Raw genomic sequence first — 23,867 nt, 5'->3', positions numbered from 1 at the left:
CTAATGAATGCAGCGTTCAGCTACTGACACAGATGTGCAGATGCACACATTTATAGCTTGTTTAGTCTCTGTAGGATGCAATAGGACTCTTTCCCTGGAGCAATGATTTTAATACCAGAAATAATAATTAAAACAGGTGTCTCAATACTTTTGTCCATATAGTGTGCCTTACAGACTGTAGTGTTTAAGAAACTGCCCAGTCTTTTAACTGAGCTAAAGTCCTGTGTTCTGAGAGCAGGAATTTTGCCAGAAGCGTCCCGGCGTTTCAAGTGCGAGTCTATTCGAGTGGAGACAGAGGGAGGAAAGAAGGGAAGGAGTGAAAGAGAGAAGAGGAGGGGAGGATACTCTTTATCTCCCCAATGACAGCGTGCAATGGGATATAAATACACTTGAACGGGGCTGTGAAAGCCCTCCTTGTTTGGACAGGAATTTTTATGTGCCGCTGTACAAAGCAGCTGGCGGGGTGCGAGTTTCACTCGAAAAGTGCCGGGTTCTGCTCCGGCCCGCTCCGGCTAATCCCACAGCGCTTCAGCTTTTCATATTAATGCAGGTGGAACTTTGAATTAATTCTGTGAATTAACCGTGGAAGAAAGTAGTTTTCGCATCATAGCTGGAGCTAGGCAATATATTGATATTTTATTTTATTGTAATAATTTTTGTGCATATAGCGGATCTCATCAGTGTTTAAAGAAATCACCTAACTGTGAAAATCTTGTGTAATTGGACGATGTGCAGCAAAAACCAAAAAAAAAAAAATCACAGTGCTCTACATGATGCTTTATTACAAATATATAAAATTAAAAGAAAACTATTGCATTAAATAATGTGTATCATGATGATCTGTTTAAATATCGTTATAATACACAGTTAAAGATTTGTTATCAAATATGCCTATATGGAGGTTACAAATAAATATTGTTACTTTTAACCTTTATTTAAGATATTCATTATATAATTTCATTTCAGTTCATCTGGTATACTGAAATATACTGAGGTATGAGTTGATTAATATGAGTGGATTAAAAGTAAACTTTTTTTCTTTTAAACTTTTTTTAATATGATAGTGTTGTTGATTTTTCTTAAACAACTATTTTTGTTTTGATTGAAACAATCGTAATATGCATTGCAGTGCTTACAATATCACAATATTATACTGTGAATGCTGTCCGTCTTACTTGCAAGGAGTTAAAAAGGAGCATTAACCTCGTAAACCTCATCCAACTTTTTTGTATAGACTGGTAATTTAATCTGAGGCTTGTTCTCTCTGAATACAAACATAAAAATAGATACAAATTGCAGTGCTGAGTGTTTCATCTGGAACCAGCGCTGAAAGAGCTGCCCAGGGTTCCTGCCCACTGTCCGCTGCCCTATCCACTGCCCTATCCACTGCCCTGTAGCTGTTTTAATGCACAAACAAAGGGATGACACATTTATCTCCTGGGAGACTGTATCTCAACAAAAGAGAAAAGCTTAGATGATGAATGACAGAATGACAACTGTATTTTAGTGTCTTATGGATAAACACAGGAACACAAGGGTTCTGATAAGGCTCAGGCTGGTAAAGTGAAGTAAGGTGTTATTGAATTATAGTATTTTTAATTCTGTTTAAAGAAATAATATTGGCTAAAAATATATATATATATCTAATTTGCAGTTTTTTTGCAACTTGTTTTTTTTTTCTCTAGGATTGGTCAATATGGCCAAAAATTGGATCACAATAAGTTTCTCTCAGTCAATAAAATATGATTCTCATATCAAAATGAAAAATCTAAAAGCCACAGAGAAACTGATCCTTGTTTAGTGGCAGACTTTGCTGCTTCAGTTTTGTGCTAGTGGTGTAATTGATCACAAACTTCTATTGTAATAAATCTCAATTCAATTCATTGCAGAAAGACAACATATGTTTTGTTCATTTTGTTGGTTTCAGTGTGTTTTGTTAGCTCTGTGGTTCCAGGTGTGTGTGGGGCGGCCCAGCTCCAGACCCCGCCCACATCTTTCCGAAACAGAAAGGCATCCCTTGTGGGGCAGCAGGACAGAAACAGTGGCTCCATTATCCAGAAATTTATAACAACAGCACAGAAACACACTGACTCTGCTTACTGACGCTTACTGTGTGAGAGAGAGAGAGAGCGAGGGAGGGACAGAGAGGGATAAGGTAAGACTCAGACAGACAAGGAGGGACGCGATAAGAGACAGTGGAGGAACAGAAGAGGACGAGGAGGGACGCAGAACAAGAGACAAATAGATAAAGAGAGACATGCAGTAAGAGAGAAGGTCACTGAGTAAAAGAAACCATCACTGGGTGAGCGAGAGGCAGAGAAGGACAATGTAAGAAACTAACAAACAAGGAGGGGCAGAGTGAGAGAGACGGTCAGAGATGGACGCAAAGTAACTGAGAGGGACTGATGGAAAAGAAGGGACAAAGAGGGAATGAAAGACGGACAGGGAGGGACACAGTAAGAAAGATGGACACATAAAGTTAGAGCTAGACAAAGCCTAGGTGTGTGTTCACTCGTGTAGTTGGTTCCTCAGTTCCTGAGTTTGTTAGTTTCTCCCTTTGGTTTGGTTTGGTTTGGTTTGGTTTTGTTTAAAACAAGGAAAATAAGTGCAACAATATGTATGCAACATTCTCTGCTCTTATTCGTCAGAGCTTTGTGGGGCGGGCTTAATAAATTAAATAGAGGAAGTCACTATGAGCGGGAGGCCGCAGGTTCGAACCCCCCACTCATGCATCTTTGCCATCAGCTGCCGGCGCTCAGAGAGAGCACAATTGGCCGTGCTCCCTACGGGTGGGTAGATGGCGCTCTGTCCCCATCCCCATCAAGGTGGCGCCGGGCAGCACGAGGCGCCTGTGAGCGGATGAATCGGAACCTAGCCGTTGTGCTTTCCTCAAAGCATGCTAGCCGCTCAGGCAATGATTCATCAGCAGCAACTTGAAAAAGGGGTGACTGACTTCACACGTGTCTGAGGAGGCATGTGCTCGTCCGCATACTCCTAGGGTCACAGGTGCCACTGGTGATGGGGACGCACAAAGGGGTGGGGCAATTGGATAGCCAAAATTGGGAGAAAATGGGGAAAAATCAGAAATGAAATAATTAAAAAAGTAAACAGAGGAAGATGGTTGTGTGTTGTGTATTAGCACATATTCCAGTGTGTTAATAGCATTAATTATTAGCTGTCGTAATTATCTTGTTTCTAAATCAGGTTAAACTGCACCTGAACAGCTGTTTAGCTCAAACACAAGGAGCATATTTGATAGTTGGTTTGGATCATGGGTCTGATCATGTTCTCGCCACAAACAAAAACCTCTCGCAGGTTTTGGTGCAGTTGTTTTCGTCTGAACTCACGGATGTTTACTACACACGTGATGAAATGAAATAGTGAAAGAGTAAGTGAGGGAAAGAAAGAGGAAAAGTGTAAGACATGAATATATGATATGATATTAGCATGATACGTTGCCCATGATAACAATGAGATCACAATACTGTGAGTCTGGTATACTTGATATATATATATATATATATATATATATATATATCACAGGACAATTCTCTATATTCTACAATACTTCGTGGTATTTGCTTATTTGGGAGTATTTTATCATTTTCAGTAACACAGATAGCAGTAATTATGGATTTATTTGTGTCATAACCAATATTCTTCATCTCAGGTTTATTTACCCTATTCATTTGTTTAGCGCCGCCACATGGTGTAATGAAGTACCAACTTTAGTAAATTCCTAATTGGGAAATGAGTCTTAGGGAGTTTAGAGCGCCTGTGTTTTAAGAAAAAAAAAACATATTTGATATAATGTATTAATAACACTATACAATATATCACCGTATCAATATATTGTCTAACCCTTAGACATAGTCACTGTATAAAAAAGAGACAGAACGAGGGGAAGAGAAAAGCAAAGAAGGCCACAACGAAAGATGCCAACAGAGCCAAAACTAAGAGCCTGTTTTTACACTCTCTCTCTCTCTCTCAATTTAATGAAGGGAGAAAGACCGATTGTAAGAGAAAGGAAAGAATGCTGTGTGTAAATTAGTGTCGTAGAGCTAGTAGGTTGATTTGGTCAATTGAGAGAGAGAGAGAGAGAGACACAGAGCGTGAGAGAGAGAGAGGCTAGTGGTCTGCAGTGGTGGTTTGTAGTGGTCTATAGTGGGCGTTGGGAGCGGGGCAGGACCCGTCCAGCCGCAGTAAACAAGTGCATAAATAGTGGGGTGTCAGACCGGGGGCTGTGAAGGGAGGGTGGGGTGTAGGGTCTGTTGGGGGAGGGGCAGTGTGTTTGAGGTGGACTCTGGCTGTGTGTGTGTGTTTAGGGAATTCCTGCTCGGGGGCTGCAGAGGCCTCAGACTGTCCTCTAAACTTCAAAGAGCCAGTGTATGTGGAGGGCTGGGCCGAGCCGGGCCGGCCCAGTGGGCTGCCGCTCTGTGGGATTGCCTCAGTGTCGGAGAATGGGTTTCCAGGCTGATTGGGGGCTGGTTTACATTCCTCACATGCAGGAGGAAGAACTGAAGGCCTCATTGGTTCTGAGGTGTTGGACACGGGCGTTTACGGGGACCAGGACAGTGTGAAAGCAGCACAGAGGGAGGTGGGGGTTCACACATCCCCATGTGATTCAGACCCCCCTCCTTCTGTTATCTTTTTCTGCAGTTCACATTGACCTGTGATTCAGCCTGTTGGCACTGGGGAAACGTTAAGCAGCTGGGCCTAAACTGACTGTACAGACCTGGGTTGTGTGTTTTGGGCAATGGCAAATGGAGAAACTTAATTAAAACTGATCATTTATTTATTCATATACTGAAAATACATTCCTGCATTTCAGACCTGCAACATATTCCAAAAAAAAAAAAAAACTTGGGACAGTAAAGGTTCTTCCTGCAAATACACAACTTAAGATGTGTTACAGTACGAAATCCTTGCATAAAAAAAAATAAAAATTCTACACATTCTCTCTTGGGACTAGAGGACAGTTCGAAGGCTAATCCAGTACCAGTACACACTTGTTCCACAGCTGGGCCTTTGTAAAGTGGGCAGCATTTAATTTTTAATTTTGCATTGACTTTTTGAAAAATGCATGGACGTCACTTAAAAAAATTTGGACTTGAAGGCATCATATGCAGTTTTAAAAAATGAAGTGTACTTTTCTATGTTAATTCTGTATGACAGAAGTGTAAAGACCCCCCCCCTTCATACCAGGACAGAACCTGGCTCCACTGTAGAGGGAGAAATATGCAAATCCCTGCCAATCTGGAAGTTCAGCTCGTCTCACTCTGTCCTACCTGCTAAAAAATGAGAACAGCACTTTTATCTGAGCAGCTCCTGCTGCTGTTCCTTATAATATAGGTGTTTTTATCAGCAATTATTCACTCAGAAAAGAGAGAAATGTAATTGCGCAATCAATCCACAGCTTGGAAAAGGTTCATCTTCTCCCTCACACAAGCCCAATCAGTCCTGGGTACAGAATTATTTATTCAACACTAGTGATAAAACTCCCTACAACTCTGGATACAAGGTGTAAAAAAGCTTCAAGAGCAGTAGCTATAGCACTTTTAATATATATTAATGCTGTAGCTTAAAGGGTAATTTACTGTACTAATCAAAGCCTTAATGTTACATACATACACTTAACAGTACAGTAAGTCACAAACCTATATAAATGCCTAATAATGAATAAAATGTAGCAGTAACCCAAAATTGTAAATTTAAGCTCAAGTTGTCAAATTGATCAAATAAAGTAAATAGACACTAGCAAGTTTTATCTCAGGGTTAAACAGTGATCAGTAAAGATTTTGGCTACTTATTATGTCTCCGCCTGTCATCTCCAGATGACCCCGCACCCCATTGCCCCAAACACCACCACCACCACCACATGCTCTCATAGGGCAAGCTTAGCATCCACCATATAACACAATTACTGAAACAAATTGGAGGCAGGGGACTGGTGGGAAATCCCGGAGCCGGCTGCTCCCCATGGCTCCTCCCCCATCAAGCTGAATCAGAACTTTTGCCATCTTCCCCACTGATACCATTTAAGTGTGTTGAAGCAGAACAGAAGAGAACAGATTGGGTGTTTGACTGGTCGCTCGTGTTTGCCAGCGCTGTTTGCTTTGACTTCACTCAGCTAAAACTTGATTATATAAGATCCATGCTAAATCACTGACAAAATGCACATTTTCATTACCAAGACTGTAATCAGTCTGGTTTAATTTGTGCCTTATGCTTTATTATCCAACCAAACTATGTCTTTAAGCATTAGGTTCAGATTAGAATTGAGTGATATTGATTGGTAACAATGCATTAAAGGGGACGTAGTACACAAAAGCACGCAATAAGTGAATTTTGCATTTCCATTTTGGGTCTCCACTGCCCGTATAAACTCAAGTGCCAAAAAAATCCATCTATCTGTTTTTTTTTTTGTAAATCAGCTGAAAGAGTTTGGATACTCCCTTATTGTATTGAGCCACCCTGGTGGAACCACCCCTCAGCCATCAACCTCAGTTTCTGTCATTTTGGTTAAGAACCTCAGACAGCAAACAGCAGGATTATCCAGCAGACTTCATCTAAAGGAGGAATCTGTACCTACTGTCTGAGACAAGTCAGCAGATGAGGGAGATGCAAGTACATTCAAATATTGCATTTGGTGCTTCTATCACAGTTAAGCATGAACTAGCTTGTTCATGTTTTGTCACTTAGCTCAAGCTAACACTAACGTGTGGTAAAGTCTCAGCACAAACCTAGCTGGATCAGCAACAGCTGATTTGCATAAAAGTGACGTTCAGAAAGAGACTGACAGGAATAGAGTGTGTAAAAAAGAGGTATAATGTATCCCTTTTAATTAGTATTTTTTTGTCCATACAAACAGTGTAGAATCACGTCCACAGACAAAAGTTGGACAATACTGTGTGGAGGACTGGTTTAATGAGAGAAGTGATAACTGTTGTTGATGTGCGGAGCAGCCATCTTGAATCCTGAACTCTGGGTTGTGGAAATTCCAACATCCCACTAAAAGTACTTCACATTCACGTGAAGTATTCACGTGAATGTGACCGTCCAAATATATTTCAAACAATAGCTGGCTATATTTGATGCATGAAATCATCTTACATTGTTTAAAAGTTTGGAGCAGGATATTGGTGATGCTAACAGCCAGGCTCAGCAGAGATGGAGCCACAATGCTAACAGGCACAGCATTCAGGCTCAACCATATTGGAGTGGATTAGCACCTCAAAAATGAAGTTAAAGTGTTTTTAATATAAAAAATGTTAACTAAACCACATTATTTTTTGTTTTTATAATGAAATATGCAATTTGGGTAACACCTTTATTTTAAGGAACACAAATTAGGCACTTATTAATGTCTTATTATTTGCTTAATGAAGCCTTAATTAGACATTTGTAAATTATTTATTCACTACTTATTAGGCTTTATTCTGTGTAAGGGTTATTGGTGTTTAATTAGGGGTCTGTGATTTTAGAATATGGTACACATCTTGGTCTATTAGTGACTTATTAACCCCTTATTAACTTAATAAACTCCAGAACAGCCATAACCTTGCCAAACTCACATAGACCAAACTGCTAATAACATGTAGAATTAGCTAATAGTTAATGCTGAATAATCTGCTTAACAGGGTGCTAACATAACTGTTTATTGTGCACTATAAGAAATAATACAGCAATTATTATGCATTTCCACATAATAGACGCCTAATTAAGCACCAATAACACTATTATTAAGCAAATAATAAGACATTAATAAGCACCTAATTTGTGTTCCTTAAAATAAACGCAATTTGTATTTGCTGTCTGACAAAATACAAAATATGCTCCGAGATTCTGACATCTGATCCTGCCTCTCCAGTCATAATGCAACAGTAGAGTAGGAAGAGTAGGAAGCTGCTATTATTATCTTCACTACATTTAAATATATTTAAATCTGAGGTCTACTCTGCTCCCATAGCGAGAACTGGTTTACTCATTGATGCCTGTGCCGACTGTGACGGCTCTGTGACCGTGGCTTTAATCTTCCGGCTGGTGCGGTCCAGTTGGAGCAGTTGGTCAGTAATGCTGGCGTCCGTCTGTTTCTTTAAACTCCAGGTACCCTTAAGCTTTCCTGCTGATCCCTATTAGCTCCTGTTTTTATCTGCTGACAAACTCTTTCAGTGCATCTGTCCATCCGGTAACCCTGTAACGCCGGGCACTAGCCTCCACTATCCTCACCGTAACCTGGCACACACCAGATCACAAATGCTTTTAGCATGTGTGTTTTTAATGTTTAGATCCGTTAGCCACTGTACACAACATGTATATTTAAAGACTGTAATCAGATTAATGTTGCCCTGGTTTCCAGATTATGCAGGCACTTATTTAAAACCTGTGTACCAGTGCTTTTACTGCAGTCACTGTGTACATCATGAACTCTGATGGGATATACTGTACCTTATAAGGTGCACTTAAAATACTTTAATTTTCCCAAAAATGTATTATGTAATAATTTTACCATCTAAGTTGCAAAGAGCAGTAAAGCCACTTCGCTGAGGTAGTGTGTTATATGCGAGTTTAAGTTTAGTTCTCCAGCAGTATTAGCATTACCTGCTAAACGAAAGCCATTTGACCGTTCAGAGTTGAGTATTCTCGGCCTGAAGTCTGCTTCTAACCCCAGCTAGCACTGCTGGAGCATTATTAGCATTGCGCTAGCAATTTGGCCCTTCAAAGGTGAGTAGTATCGGCATGTAGTCTGCTGCTAACCCCAGCTAGCACTGCTGAAGCATTATTAGCATGAAAATAGATCAGAAAATAGTCGTTCATTGATAGTGCACTAATCTGCTTTATATCCATATCCGATATTTAATTTTCTATGTTATATTTGACCTATATTTCTGCTTTTCAGGCCTGCTATACAATCCACATATCCTATTTAAAAAATGCCTGGACATCACAGTAAAAGATGGTGTCTTAAAGGCAGCATATGTTGCGCTAATATCTCTAAGATGTACTTTTCTGCATTAATGCTGCATTACAGAGGTGTACTAACACACCCCCATACCATGACAGAACCTGGCTTTTGGACTTCATGCTGAAAATAGTCTGGATAGTTATTTTTTCATCTTTGTCCGGAGTTCGCAATAGGGGTGTGCCATATCGCCGAAAATTTTGAATATCGTGAACGATATTATACCCTGAAATATTGTGCCATCACCCACCCCTAATTATCACATAAGTACTACTTTTTTGCCGTTTTTAGCAAAAGAAAAATTCACACTGTTCTCATTTCACATTATATATCTACTAGAGACAGAATATATCTGTCCAGTATCTTTTATTTTAATTAAATCCTGGATATATGGAGATATTTGGAGTGTGTTACTAATATCATGACATTGTGGATCATTGACTTCTGTTACAAATCTAATAAAATTCTTTTTTTTTTTTTTCTTTTTTTTTTTTTTCTTTTTTTTTTTTGTATCTCAGTTAGCCATATCATATTGCATGCAATAATACAATTCTAAATATTTTTTTCTAATTTAGTGTTTCGTCATATCGCCAAAAGTATCGTTATCATGAAAAACTGTGAAATATCGTGATATTATTTTAGAGCCATATCGCCCACCCCTAGTTTGCAACCTTAATTCTTTTTATGAAACATTATCCAAAATACTAATTTATGTTCCCACAATATACCGTGTTTCCACTATGTGATGGATTTTCCCCAGATTACTCTGAGCCCAGAGAAGTTGATGCCACTTCTGGTTATGGTACTGATTTGTTTTCTGTTTTGCACAGTAACTTCAGATTGATTGGAAAGTATAGCAGGGTTGAAATGCAGGAATGAGTTGAGCAGATGATGACAACATGAAATATTCTGGGTTCATACTCTATGTAAATGTTTTTTTTTTTTTTTTTTTTTGCATTTACTATACTGTCTTAACAGTAACTGATTTGGGGTTATATAAATATAAAACCTCGTCTACATATGTAAATGTAATTTTTTTTATCATCTCACATTTTCAAGAAGCCTAAGAAATACATTTTGGATGAATAATTTTACATATGAATGCAATCTAGTTCATCTAGCACTTTTTTTTCCTCTTTATTAGTGGCATTGTCCTAATAAACCAGAAGGGCAAGGTACTTTACTGTGAGTATGGCATCGTAATCCATGTGTGTGTGGTAGTTCATACAGTGTGTGTGTGTATCTCTAGCCTCAGGTGAGTGGGCGAGGTTGAGGAGTGGTGTGAAGTCAGCGTTTAGATAATAGCTGAAAGTCCAGGCCTCATTTCCTCCACACTATTCCGCTCGCTCTGATTGGCCAGATAACAGCTAATTTACCTGAGTAAACCACAGAAAAATAAACCTGAGTGAGATAAAATGCAGTTTATCATGTCATTACAAATCAAATTATTTCTGGGAAGCAGTGATCCTTTCATTTTTCTTCCTGTGGGTTTTGAATTTTATTCAATTTTAATCGTTTCTAGCTGTTAGTTTGTGTTTTCTTAGCTGTACACCGGCACCTGAAGGGTTAATGATTTGCTACAGTGCTGCTTATCATCAGCAGCGTGTGTGTAAGGTGTGGCCGGGACTGAGAGCTACCAGCTGTTGAACTGGGTTTTGTTTTAAAGTGTGAGAAAAGAAGGCAGTGCAGCAGGCAGACTGCACCAGGACATGCCCCAACACGGCCTTCCCTCTCGCAGGTCGCAAATCTGGAATTCTACCATCTCATACCTTACTATACTCTGATGGTGCTTTTACACCTCAGACTAGCAAGTGTAAAATGTGGCAAAACCGTGGTTCAGATTAGGGATGCATCACATTTTGGCATAAGAATCAATAGAAGAAGAAATCGAAGTAGTGATGTGCTGAAATTCAGCTTTTTTTTTTTTTGGCATGCAGGCTTGTCACAGAGCAGTATTGGTAAAAAAAAAAGATTAATCTGCTCATTCCTGTATCTACTGTAACTGTAGATTAACCCTTATTTATAAACAGAAATAAAATAAATCTGAGGGAAATCGGAACACCTGGAAAAGCAACTCGCAGAACTGATTAAGTGAATTTGATTCAGTATACTCTACTTTTCAAAAGTTTAAATGTAGTGTTCTTTCATTATTTTAAAATTCTCTGCATTGTAGATTAATACTAAACAGGTTAAACAAAGTGGAATGTGTTTTATATTTTAGTTTCTTCAAATTGGGCATCTCTTGCTTAGATGACAGCTTTGGAGATCTTCTCAGTCAGCTTTATGACCTGTGCTGAACTTGTGAATAGCTAATTACTTGAATTTCTTGCCTCTTAATGAGTTTGAGAGCATCAGTTGCTAAAGTTGTGAAGAGGTAGAGTAGGGCTGTGACGATAATTTTATTACCGCAATACCGCGGTTATGGGACGTCACCGCGGTGATGAGCTCATTACCGTCATTACCGCATTTTTTTATGGCTGTCAAATCTGATTGACTGCGTTTTGAGCGGTAGTAAAATGCTACATATAAGCACAACTGTGGTGAATTCAGTATTAATATGTCAAGTGTAAGTCCTACACTATAGGGCTGTGCAATATATCAAATACATTTTGATCGCGATAGATATTGGTGTCAAACGATCTCAAAATTCATAATATCGAATATAAGATTTTTTGTCATTTATCTGTGCTGCCGCTGCACTGGCGCGGCAGCGAATGGGTTAAGCAAAACGCGGTGCGTGGTACTCATTGAGGTCAGACCAGCTCTGGAGTCTCCTGCTCACTTCGTCTCCATTGAGGCTGCTGAAGAGAGTGAAGATTAGCAGCACTAATATTGGCTCGGAAATGGAAGCTACAGGGCAGGCTCAGTAAGTTGAGAAAAAAGGAAGAAAAAGACTCAGAACAGAAGAGAATCATCTGCAAGATTTGCCGGAAAGTGGTGTCTGCACCTCTCGCCAACACATCAAACTAATTCACCCACCTCAAGGTAAACCATAGAGCCATGTAAGGTGTTCCGTGGTCACATTTTGAGAAAGTAAAATATATTAATTCATTGTCTGGCTGCTGGCTGTTCTGCGTGAGCACCGCGCATTGCGCCTCAGTCTTGGTAAAAATAGTAAGGTTGGTTGAAGTGTAGTTCAAACAGCAAAGCAATGATATAAAACTATAACCACCATCTTTACTGAAATGTTGTTATCTGACCAAGTCTGAGGTAAAATGCGCTGCGCCTTGTCTCTTTCACAGCACGCGGAACTGAGTTCAGAACCGCTACAAATATAACCATATAAAACTCAGTTCAGATAAATAAACTTCAGATGAGTAAGGACACGTAAAGTGAAACAAAAATTGTCAAACATAAAGGACAGGTTTCTATTATTTTAAAATGGAACTAATGTCTTTTTTTTGGTCGGTTGTCTCTTGCGAGCCGATTTCTTAACGTCACGACATTTTAATCAACATATTATATGACCCGGTTCCCGTCAGGATATCTTGCGGCACAGACAGAACTGAATTGTTATTGGCGGGAACAGGAGTTTAATCAATCCAGAGGATGTGGGAGCACATTAATAAATAGTTAAGAAAATTGTAATAATCACGCAGTGATTCTCATGCACGCAACAAAAAAACCCTAAGCACAAAAAAGGAGCGGAGAATGGACCGACACGCGCACACACCGATTTTTTTTGTAATGTGGTAAGAAACGTGACCGCACTATTCAGCGCGGTTTTAATAAATATTTTTTTTTATTTTAAGCACTAAATGTAATTTATTAAATTTATTTAGGACCGCGGGGCAGGTGCGGCAAAACTGTGTATGTGGCGGGCTGATGCGGGATTAAAAGAAGGATTTTTTTTGCGGAACGGTAACGGGACAAAAAAGAAATGATGTCTGAATTAATTTCCTCCAATCGAATATAATTTAACATGGTTTAAGAATATAAAATAATTTATAAACAAACGAAATATTTAATATTGAGCTAATAGCCCAAGTGCAAAAATACAAAATCTGTAATACTCTGCACTGCACAATTCAAACGAAATAGCCGTAACGCAGCTGCGCTCCTGCCCTGCGATGCAGCCGAAGCCTGGTGTGAGGCAGCAGAAATTCCGGGGTGAAAACTACATAACTACACAACATAAGGAGACATAATGCACTCCAAATATTCAGGAGGGAAGTGAAATAAATGATACTGTACAGATATAATCTGTATCTAGATATTTAATGAGAAATAAGAAAAGTGTGAATAAAAAAAAAAACAGACGCCTATCACAGACTTCTTGAGCCTTGAGCCCGAACGCCCGAGGAAAGGGGTGAGAAATATATTTTTTTCGGGGCCGGGGGTCAGTGGAAAATTTTGCTGTGGATTAATTCGTCTTTTTTTTTTTTAAACGAATATTAGAATATTCGCTACCAATTACTGCCGAATATCCTGAGCTCAAAACTGCTATTCGGGCCAGCCCTAAAATAGATCTATGGATGGAGAAGGGGGAGGCGGACAAGCTCCTCCTTCAAAAAGTCTGCTCGGAAAAAGACAGGTTAGCTGTACAATGACTAATTATACAGGCAGCATATGTTCACTTGTTATGCTGTATTTATGGTTTATGTAGAGGTTGTATGTAGGCTGTATGGTTTGAAGAATAAAGATTTGTTACCAATAAATTTGTGGTGTTTTTTTTTTTTTTTTTGGGGGGTGGGGGGGGGGTGGGGGTGGTTGGGGTCTCGCGGTTAACCGCAATATCGCGGTGATGCGTTAGTTTTTTACCGCGGTTATAAAAAATCAATACCGCCCCAGCCCTAAGGTAGAGTTGGTATACAGTGAATATCCCTATTTGAGTAATGTTCTAATCCATATTATGGTGAGAACTTCTCAACTAAGTAAAGAAAACAACGTCTTTAAGAAATAAAGGTCAGTCAGTTCGAAAAATTTCAAGAACTCAGGTGCAGTTGCAATTCATTAGGATGGCCCCTTAAAAGGTAGAGCAAGAGTTTCCTCTGTTGCTCAGAAGCCGCAAGTTAACAGCTCCCCAGATAAGAGCACCCGAATGCTTCACAGAGTATTTTGGTTTGTTTAACACTTTTAAGTTACTACATGATTCCTTATGTGTTTCTTCATAGTCTGTATAGGAGACTTGTTTTGAAGTGGTGCGCACCAAAGCAAGGTGTTCTGCCTCTACTCTGCTGAATTAAAGTGTTGGTTGATGTATGGATATGCTTTTTCTGCAAAGGGAGAAACTTTTTTTTAGGTATATTTTATATATTTAACATATTCTGTACAAATTACTGAAAATAAATACATTTTTCATTTTGCTACAGTTTTTTTTAAGCTAAAGCGCTGACTATAATCACTCCCTGATTATTCCCTGTCAGACCTTCTTTGGATGGTTCTCTTAGCAGTAGCAGAGTTCCTCTAGAAGCTTCCTCCAGCCGCTCTGTCTGTGTTCGGTGTACGAGGATTTCCGGGCCACTAGAACATCTGCTCTGTGGTAATCCACGGCACTGGATCAGGACTGATTGGTTGACCCACTAACCCGCTCTCCTCAAACTGCCACAGTCAGAATGTTTCACTCCTTAACTCACTATTGATTCACTATTAAGTATTTTAATAATAAACTGACAAAAATATATACATGGGCAAAAGTATTGGGAGACCTGCTCATTTATTCACTACTGCTTCTGAAATTAAGAGTAATAGAAATAGTTGATCTTAATTTCTTGGAAAAATGGTCTCTGCTGTCCAGAGAAGATTTTCTACAAGATTTTGAATTCACAGTATTGCTGTGAGGATTTGATTGCGTTTAATGATGGGATAACTCATCCCTTCCAAACGTTTTGGACGGAGTTCTGTAATTCCAGAGAAAACAGTTCCACTGCTCCACAGCTCATTACTGGGTGCTTTATACCAGGGCTGTGTATTGGCAAAAATTTTGCAAAACTATACGCATCACGATACAGGGGTTATGATTTAATATACTGAGATATATTGCAATACTTTAAACATCACGTTTCAAATTGTTTCAAATCAGAAGAGTGGGATCTTACGATGAGTACAAAACACAAACACAAATTGAACCACCATCTTTACATCTAAAATAATAATTAAAAATACTATGATATTGTATTTTTGAAAATCGATACAGCATTGCAAAACAAAATAACACAATATTTTGATATATTAATATTTCTTACACTGGCATGGCATTAGAGCATGGTGCTAATAGGTTCATGTTTGTTTATCTGCTCCAGAGAGTCCTATTCTATTGACAAAGTATTTTTTTTATCTACAGGGACTAAACAAGCTGTGTGTGTGTGTGTATATTTGTACATCTGTGTCAGCATTGGGTACAACTTATTAAAATATCTGAATTCATTTAGCTATATTCATTAAAAGGGGTTTTCACAAATATTTGGGCATGTAGTACATTTTACATTAAACTACACTGTTTTTACAAGGAACGAGGACTTCACACTCTTAAGCAGAAAGTAGGCTAAATGCTAATGCAGCTAATGCTGAGGTTCCCGAGTGCCCCAGATTTTGAGCTCTCAGCGCAGTGTTTAAAAGCCTGAGAAAAGACCTTTAATCCTTTTAATTCTTAAAACAGTTAATTAAAGGTTCCTGGAATTAAGCCATCAGCGTGAGCATGACACACATTAACTACACCGGATTTCTAAGCTTCAGCCTGTATGTTCACACTACTAGATCTGAGTACTGACAATTCAATTCAATTCAAGAATAGTAGTATTGTATATAAAACATACACTGTAAAAAATTATTCATTGGCTCAATTTAACTCAGTCAAGTCGTCATTTGGTTTGTAGTTGTAGATGCAATTCAATACAATTTAATGAATTCAATTCAGTTTATTATTAACTTTTAGTTTTGGTCACACAACAATAATTTAATTAACTCAACAGTTTTTTTTTTCCAAGTTCTGTGGGCTTAAATAATTTAGTTTATTTAACAATAAAAAAATAAGAGTGAACTCTGTACCTCTGTACAAGCAACATACTGTGACAAGTAGGAACACAGAATAAAGTTAATGTGCTCTTACAGCCTACAACACTGAGACCTGGCAAGCAACACATATGTTATTATACAGCATGTCTAGGATAAGGTAGCTTTGGGCAACAGACAACACAAAGATGGTAAGTAAGGGAGAGGCCACACCCAATATGCAAATATATGGTAGCAGGAGCATTATGGGAAAGCTGTTTGAACCAACACTGTAGAAAGAGCATTGACATGTGTAGTAACTAAAAGTTGGTTCAAATCAAATTTTTTCATTTGCTCAACAAGCATTTTTAAGTTTTCAGGTTGAAGTTCTCTAAACTCATTTTATTGAGTTGTACTGGCCGGTAAAATTACTTAACTTGATACTGTTAGTTCTCCTGACTAAAATACATTTTCAGAGTGTACTTAAACATTAATAAATCAAATCAGAATATTAGTATCTAACTACAAATATATATATATATATATGTATATATATGTATGTATGTGTTATTTACACAACACTTAAAGAACCATTTCTGACACCAATATTTATATCTAAACTTAGAAATAAAAACCAGCACTGTGAGTTTGAAAATCGATACAATGTGCGTGTATTTGGTTGAAAAATTTTAGGAGACCCCACGTCCAGTTAATAACTGGAAATGGTACAAAATGCAATGTACATTTTTTTTTTGTAGTAAAGGCCAGGGCCTTTAAGGAAAACCACTTAATTAAAAACTGGGGGGGAAAAAATAAAAAGAGGGAGTGATTTTTAGCAAATAGTTTTTTGGTTAACAGCATACAACTGGTAGGTAGGAATGGACGTAAACTGAGATTTGGAAATGGATTTAAAAAAATAATTATTTCCAAAGCCGTTACTGCACTCTCTACTACAGCAGTTACACAACACATAGCACATTTCACACTTTCATCATCATAACTAGAATAAAACACACACACACACACACACACACACAGAAACATCTGTAATTATTAAAGGTATAAGTGTTTTCTTTAGAGATATTATAGATGATGCCATAGAGCAGTGAATACTGTTTTCTACACCCTCAAAAGACTCTAGAAACTGGAGAAAATTGTTACAGGAAGAGTCACGTCTGGCTGACCCACATGGCAACAGCGTTAGCCTTTAGCTCAGCGTAACATGATTGGACTAAGACTTATTTTCAGCAGCAAAGAGAAGAATTAATAAATAATAATAATAAAAAAAATTCTCATGCAGCACTGCTACTGGACAACTTAAACACATCCCTTCACAGTCCTGCGGGCCATGTCCTGATTTCCTCTGCAGTAAAGAATGTGTGTGTGTGTGTGTGAGAGATGGCACAGGCTGATAGCAGACCTGGCACTGGCAGGAGGAAGCCATTTGGAAAGTAATTACCTGCCCAGCCTGGCACACAGATGGAGTTTGTAACAGAAGCAGGTGTGAATATAAAGGTGTGTTTAAAGGATCTAGAGGTGGACCACCTGTTTTGACCTAGTCACCCACTCTGACCCCAAGAGTCAATCTGCTGAAATGAAGCTGTGGATACCCACGCTACCCTTTGGTTAAAAGCTGTTAGTGGATTAGATCTACAAGTCTGTAGATTAGGGCGCTGCCCGCTGTTGTTGACTCTGGCTGTGACACACCTCGCTTTGTCTCTTCTGTGTCTCAGAGCAGTTTGACCTCAAGCCAGATTTTCACCTGTGTGTCAACCTTCTCTTTCAGTGGGTGATTATTAACCCAGCTGATGAAAATGTCTTGAGTGTTTCATACTGTCCACTCAGACCTCTATAGTAGTGAAATACACCTCAGTGATTTAAAATTAAATAAAGTTTTAAGATTTTAGATTTTTTGAAATATAGTATATACAATTTTATTTCTAATTTTCTCCCATTTTTGTTTCCAATTGTCCTACAGCTAATTAGCGTCCGAATGGGTCTAACACCCATCACTAATGATGCCACAACTAGTGATAAAGATTATCACATGCCTCCTCTGAAACTTGTGAAGTCAGCCACCACCTCTTTTTGACCTGCTGCTAATGCAACATTGCCAAGTATCATCACAGCGCACTCAGAGGAAAATACAGCGACTCAGTTCTGATACATCAGCTCACAGATGCCTTGCGCTGATCAACATCACCCTAGGAGTGATGAGGGGAACAAACGCCATCTACCCACCCGGAGAGAGCAAGGCCAATTGTCCTACAGCTGAGTAGCGGCTGAATGGGTCCATCACCCATCACTAGTGATGCCTCAACTAATGATAAAGACTATCACATGCCTCCTCCGATGCATGTGAAGTCAGCCACCGCCTCTTTTAAAACTGCTGCTGATGCAGCATTGCCAAGTATCATCACAGCGCACTCAGAGGAAAATTCAGTGACTCAGTTCTGATACATCAGCTCACAGAGGCCTTGTGCTGATCAACGTCACCCTAGGAGTAATGAGGGGAACAAACGCCATCTACCCACCCAGAGAAAGCAAGGCCAGTTGTGCTCTCTCAGGGCTCTGACAGCTGATGGCAAGCTGCATGACCTGTATTCGAACCCAATTATAGTGGCAGCGTTTTAGACAAGATTTTGATTTTTTTTTTTTTTTTATCTACAGTGGTTAAAAGGCTCCTGTTCCGTTGTGTGGTGCTCATGTGTGTGATGCCGCAGCCTACTCTTCACTAAACGGCTGGAGGCAGTGCAGCAGCCATATTCATTTGAATAAGGTTTAGCTCTGCTGAACTTTTTTTGCCGGACAGTGAGGCTGCTTTCACGGCAACCCAGCATGCACTGCGATTTGTGGTGGCTCTCTCCATTGAACTAAATAGAATGCGTTGAGGTTTAAGTGCTAGAGGACATGTACCGTCACTAAAGATGTTTTATACATAGGTTACAGAACAGTAGTTTACATTAGCAGTTTCTTCACATGAGGGCAGAAACAGCACTAATACTGGTGCGCACCATTTGTAAGATGAATGAAATACACCCATAATGTAAGTGCATGTGTTTGTAGCCACAAATTAAATGTACCCAGCACCGTAGTTTGCAGTATTACAGTTTTTCTATGTTAAACATATGTTTACATGGAAAATTGGTTTAATTACTCAAATATAATACACACAGCTGTAGTCTGTAATGAACATAAGTCAAGGATTTCTCATCCACTCTCTGTGGTGTTTCATTATGAAATGATGGATCTTCTTAATTTGTTAGAAAACAAAAAAACACCATATTGTGATAATAGCCATAATTTATATGTAGGCAGTAAAAATGTTGCACTTCACAAAATCAGGGACTTGATAAGTTACTTTTTATGTGAAATAAGACAAAGGTTTATAAATTTAATTCTACTTAATGTATGAAACTGATATATGTATACTAAATAACACTAATATTTATTTTGTTGCATATTGTTTATTCTTGAAATTAATTAAAAATTAAATGTTTTGTCATATTGACAATAATATTATTTTAGGACCATATTGCCCACTCCTAGTAAGATGGTAATCATTCAACATCCTGACCTCACTAACAGTCTTTTGTGGCTAAAAGCAATCAAATCCTCTTCTCTGGACAGTAATGTATAGCTATACAGTTACTCCATCAAAGACAGGATAAACTCTTTTAATATCCTTGCTTTCAGAAGAAACTGTGAATTAGCAGGTGTCCCAATACTTTTGTCCAAATAGTGAATGAGTAGAAATTGTAAATTGTAGTGGGCTGTGTGTATATTTATTATATTCTAGGCCTATGAATCTGAATATTCTTCATTATGTTCTTTTATTCTTGTTTAAAGTTAGTCTGCAGTTTCATTACAGTTTTTGTTGCTTTTTTGGATAAATGTTGCTCAGAAGGAAACCTCCCTTCCCGTTTTGAGCAGAACCACTTTTAAGGTTTATAAATACTGTACATTACTAACAGATGTGCGCTGTGTAATTTTCTCAGAAAGTCGCCGACTGCCATCCAAAACCCCAAGTGCCGCGTGTTCTTATAACATAGCAATTAGCTCCTCGTTCTGTTACAGCCGACCCGGAGCGTTCCCAGAGCCGAGCCTGTGTTCCTCCTGCCTGAACACTGGACTGTTTCTGTTCCTGTTCCTGAAGACCTCTTCTACTTGTACTCTTACTTTACTCACTGCTTTCTGTTTAAAAAAAAAAAAACTCTGGGGCTGGTGTGTGCTTAAGGGTGTGTGTATGGTGGGTGGGGAGTGTGGCTAATGTTGTGGCTAATGTTGTGGCTTTGTGATGGCCCGTGCCTTCCAGCCTGTCCACAGATTACAGCAGTGGGGTGCTCAGAAAGTACCTCGCTTATAGATACTGCAGCTGTCTCCATAATCCTGTTACCTCCCATAACCCCCACATATTAAGACATAAGTTTTATTTTCTCTCCCTCTCTTTCTCTCTCTCTCTGCAGTCTAAGGCAGACGGGCAGACCGTCCTCACTGACGTATACCGGAGGATCAACCTGATCGAGAGCGATTATTTTGGTCTGGAGTTCCAGAATCTGCAAATGAACTGGGTAAGTGGCCAAACTGCGAATCGTGCTCCAGTGTACCCAGTATCCATACAGTATCCAACAAAAAGTGAGTAGAAAGAAAAGAAGTGTATTTTAGAAATGAAACTTTTAAAATAAATCTAAAACACTGCCATCACGAGTGAGTAGACCTCACAGTCCACCTTCCACTTGAGTATGCCTCACAGGTACTCAAATGAGTTTTTAGGTTTGGAGACATGCTTGGCCAGTCCATCACCATTCTCTTGGACTGCTTGTCTTCAGCAAATTATTTGCAAGCTTTTTTGTGCGTCAGCTTTAGAAGAGGCTCCCTTCTGAGACAATAGCCATACAGCCAAGGTTGATGCATGTGATTTCATAGAGTCTGACTGACCTCCCACTTATTCAACCTCTGCATCAATGCACGAAATGTGTGTATTATTTATTTACTTATTTATTTTTATAATCCAAACCTTCAGTATGACTTATTTGTCTTTAACACTGCTGAGGCCTTTTCTGGATGGAACCTGTCCTGGAAGACTGCTGAATGATAGTGGCCAGCAGCTCAATTTCAGAGTGTTGGTTGATTTTAATCTAGACCATCTTTGTGGCAATCAGCAACTCTTTCACGCATCCTTTGAGAGTTCTTTGCTGTGAGATGCCACATTCAGTATTCAGATTCCAAATTTAACACACCTCAAACGAGTCACAGGACACGTTCATTGTAAGGTATGCTCACTTGTGTTGCCAGCAATTTAGACATTAATGGTTGTGTGCTAACAGACTTCCAAAATATTTGGACTGATGTCTCTGTTCAGGCAAAATTAGACTGCACATATCACAACCGTTCCATGTTCGAAGGAATTTCTAAAGATATGTCCGAATGCAGTCAAGGGAGCGTACTGCTGTTATAAATGAAGTTTAAAAAAACAAAAAATAAAACAAAGCAAAGATACCAAATTACATGGGGTTTTTTTCAACCTAAAATTGGAGTTGGTTCACCTATTACCTGCTGTATGTACATCATATAACTGGAGTTACACCAGTAACGTTATGTTTCAGAATGCAGTATTTTCTGCTGGTCTTTTTCTGGAACTGGTACAAAAAGTATTTGTATCTGCAATCTGTATATTTGAATTAAATTCATTTGACTTTTAATTAAAAACGTAAAACATTTAGTAGTATAATTCTATGCGGTTTATCTGTTTTTGAATTTAAATTGTAACTGACTTTTTTGTGTCCTGAAAAAGTGTGATAAAAAATAATATATACATAAATAATAAACATGATTTACTGATAAATAAAATCAGATTAATGGATCGTAAAAAACATGAATTCAAATCAATATTAAAATTTTAAATATTTAATCTTTTAATATTTTCACCATCTTCAAAGTGTTCAGTTCAAAACACAAAAATACCCCATTAAATGTTTCAAGTTTCTTAAAAAAAAAAAGTAAATTAAATTCATGTATAAGAATGCAGATTCAGTAGTGTTCCATGACTTTTGCCATTTCCCAAGGAAACTAAAATACGCAACACTGAGCTGTGGGATATGTGGCCATAGTCTCCTGCATTGAATATGAATGTACACAAGTGACACACGGACAATACTAGCCAGACGCCACCGGTCACAATCATTACCACCTGTTGCGTTGTCCACTGTGGGTGGTAATATTAGCTTTATATGGTGAATTATCATTACACAAATGACCCTGTGGATGGAGGAATGTTAAATAAATACTCAAACTTTAACTTCAGAAATAGAACATCCCATCCATCTGCACCCACTATCTGACCTTACTCCAACTCCCATAATTCACCTGGGAAAATGTTCATCGTTTGTTTTGGGAAACACTTTTTTGTCAGTGAATCTGTCACAGATGCTAAGTGACTGCAAGTATTTCGTAAAAACTGTTACCCATATTCTGCAACAGTTTTTTTCCCCACAGTATGTGTATGTGTGGTGCTGTTTTACCAGGGTGTAGCGAGGGCACATTACATTTTCAAATATGTATAGACAGCCCTTCTAATGAATGAGCGTTCAGCTACTTTATTGTGCACACACACAGCTTATCTGTTCCTTGTAGAGAAGTATTGCAGGTCACTGGGTGGTCCAGCGGGTTAAACGGGGCATCACTAGTCATAGGGGGAGTCCTAACAAGTTGGTTGGGTAAATGGCCTTGTAAATTGGAGAGGAAAGGGGATACAAAAAAGAGAAGTATTGTAGATAAAACATGACTCTCTACAGAAGAACAACAAACATGAATCTATTGTCACTATGGCTAATGGCAAGCGTGGGCTGTAGTGGGGTCTAAACCTCCGAATGTTGACCTCACTTATACTTATCTGGTAACTGAATGCCATCAATTCCTTACGGCAATGTTCCAAAATCTAGTAACAAGCGTCCTCTGTACAGAAGAGATGTTACTCCCAACAAAAGCAACAATCTCTTTTCAATACCGATTGCTTTCAGAACATTGTGCTTGGTTTATAGCTTAAACAATAAAAATTAAGTTGTATCTATTTAGAGTATGTATACGTAATATACACCAAAAGCCATGGGACAACAGAATATAAATTGGTCATGAAGTGTTTCCGCCAGAGCTTCAAGGCTATATAAGTTGTGAGGTGTTATTTTGTGAGTGAGGTTGGTTGAACACTGATCAGCATGTTCATGGTAAGACCAAGTGAATTATGGGAGTTGTAGTAAGGTCTGATCTATAGTGGGCACAGATGGATGGGATGTTCCCTTCATGAAGTTTAAGTGTAAGTATTTAACATTCCTCCATCCACAGTATCTCGTGTGTACTGGGAATACAATATAGAAGACTAATATTACCACCCACAGTGGACAGTGCAGTGGCGGTAATGATGGTGACTGGCGGTGGCTGGCTGGATTTGTCCCTGTAAACAGACAAACAACTCTAGCAGATATAACATCCAAATTCAATGCTGGAGACCCCGCCCACGTATCCCACAGCTCTGTGCAGCGTTGTGTATCTTCAGTGGCGCATAACACAAGTTTCTGTCCAATGACCTTTGGCATGGCCATGTGTACCAGCAGGTGTGTGTGTGTGTGTGTGTGTGTGTGTGTGAGGTAAGAGTTAATGAGAGAGATGGTCTCCAGTGGGGGGAGTAGTGTGAGGGAAGGTGTGGTGATGAAAGGTGCATTCCTGCTACAATCAGTCGCAGATGTGCTTAGAGAAGAGGGAGGGGTCTCCTGAAAGAAGCACAACAACTTGGAATTTCTCTCTCTCTCTCTCTCTATTTCTTTAGCACGCACTCACACACGCACTCATGCACTCACTCACATGCGTGCACTCACGCACACGTGCACACACGCACTTACTCAGGCACACACTCGCGCACGCACTCACTCACACCCGCATGCACTCACTCACGCACTCACGCATGCACTCAATCACTCGC

At 39.0% G+C, this 23,867-nt stretch overlaps 1 protein-coding gene across 5 annotated transcripts in view; it reads left to right on the top strand.

The window, feature by feature from the left end:
* The window catches only part of farp2 (FERM, RhoGEF and pleckstrin domain protein 2), a 92,297-nt gene that overhangs the window by 17,928 nt on the left and 50,502 nt on the right, over positions 1 to 23,867 (top strand). For all 5 annotated transcript variants that reach the window (XM_022675446.2, XM_022675443.2, XM_022675444.2 and 2 more), the window contains exon 3: positions 20,359 to 20,463. In XM_022675446.2, coding sequence (XP_022531167.2) covers positions 20,359 to 20,463 — 105 coding nt within the window. The remainder of the gene's footprint in view (positions 1 to 20,358; positions 20,464 to 23,867) is intronic.

The sequence above is a fragment of the Astyanax mexicanus genome, chromosome 5 (assembly GCF_023375975.1).
Source record: "Astyanax mexicanus isolate ESR-SI-001 chromosome 5, AstMex3_surface, whole genome shotgun sequence".
Classification (NCBI taxonomy): Eukaryota; Metazoa; Chordata; class Actinopteri; order Characiformes; family Acestrorhamphidae; genus Astyanax; species Astyanax mexicanus.
Note: the sequence above shows the minus strand (reverse complement) of the source record. Positions and strands in the feature narration are given on the sequence as shown.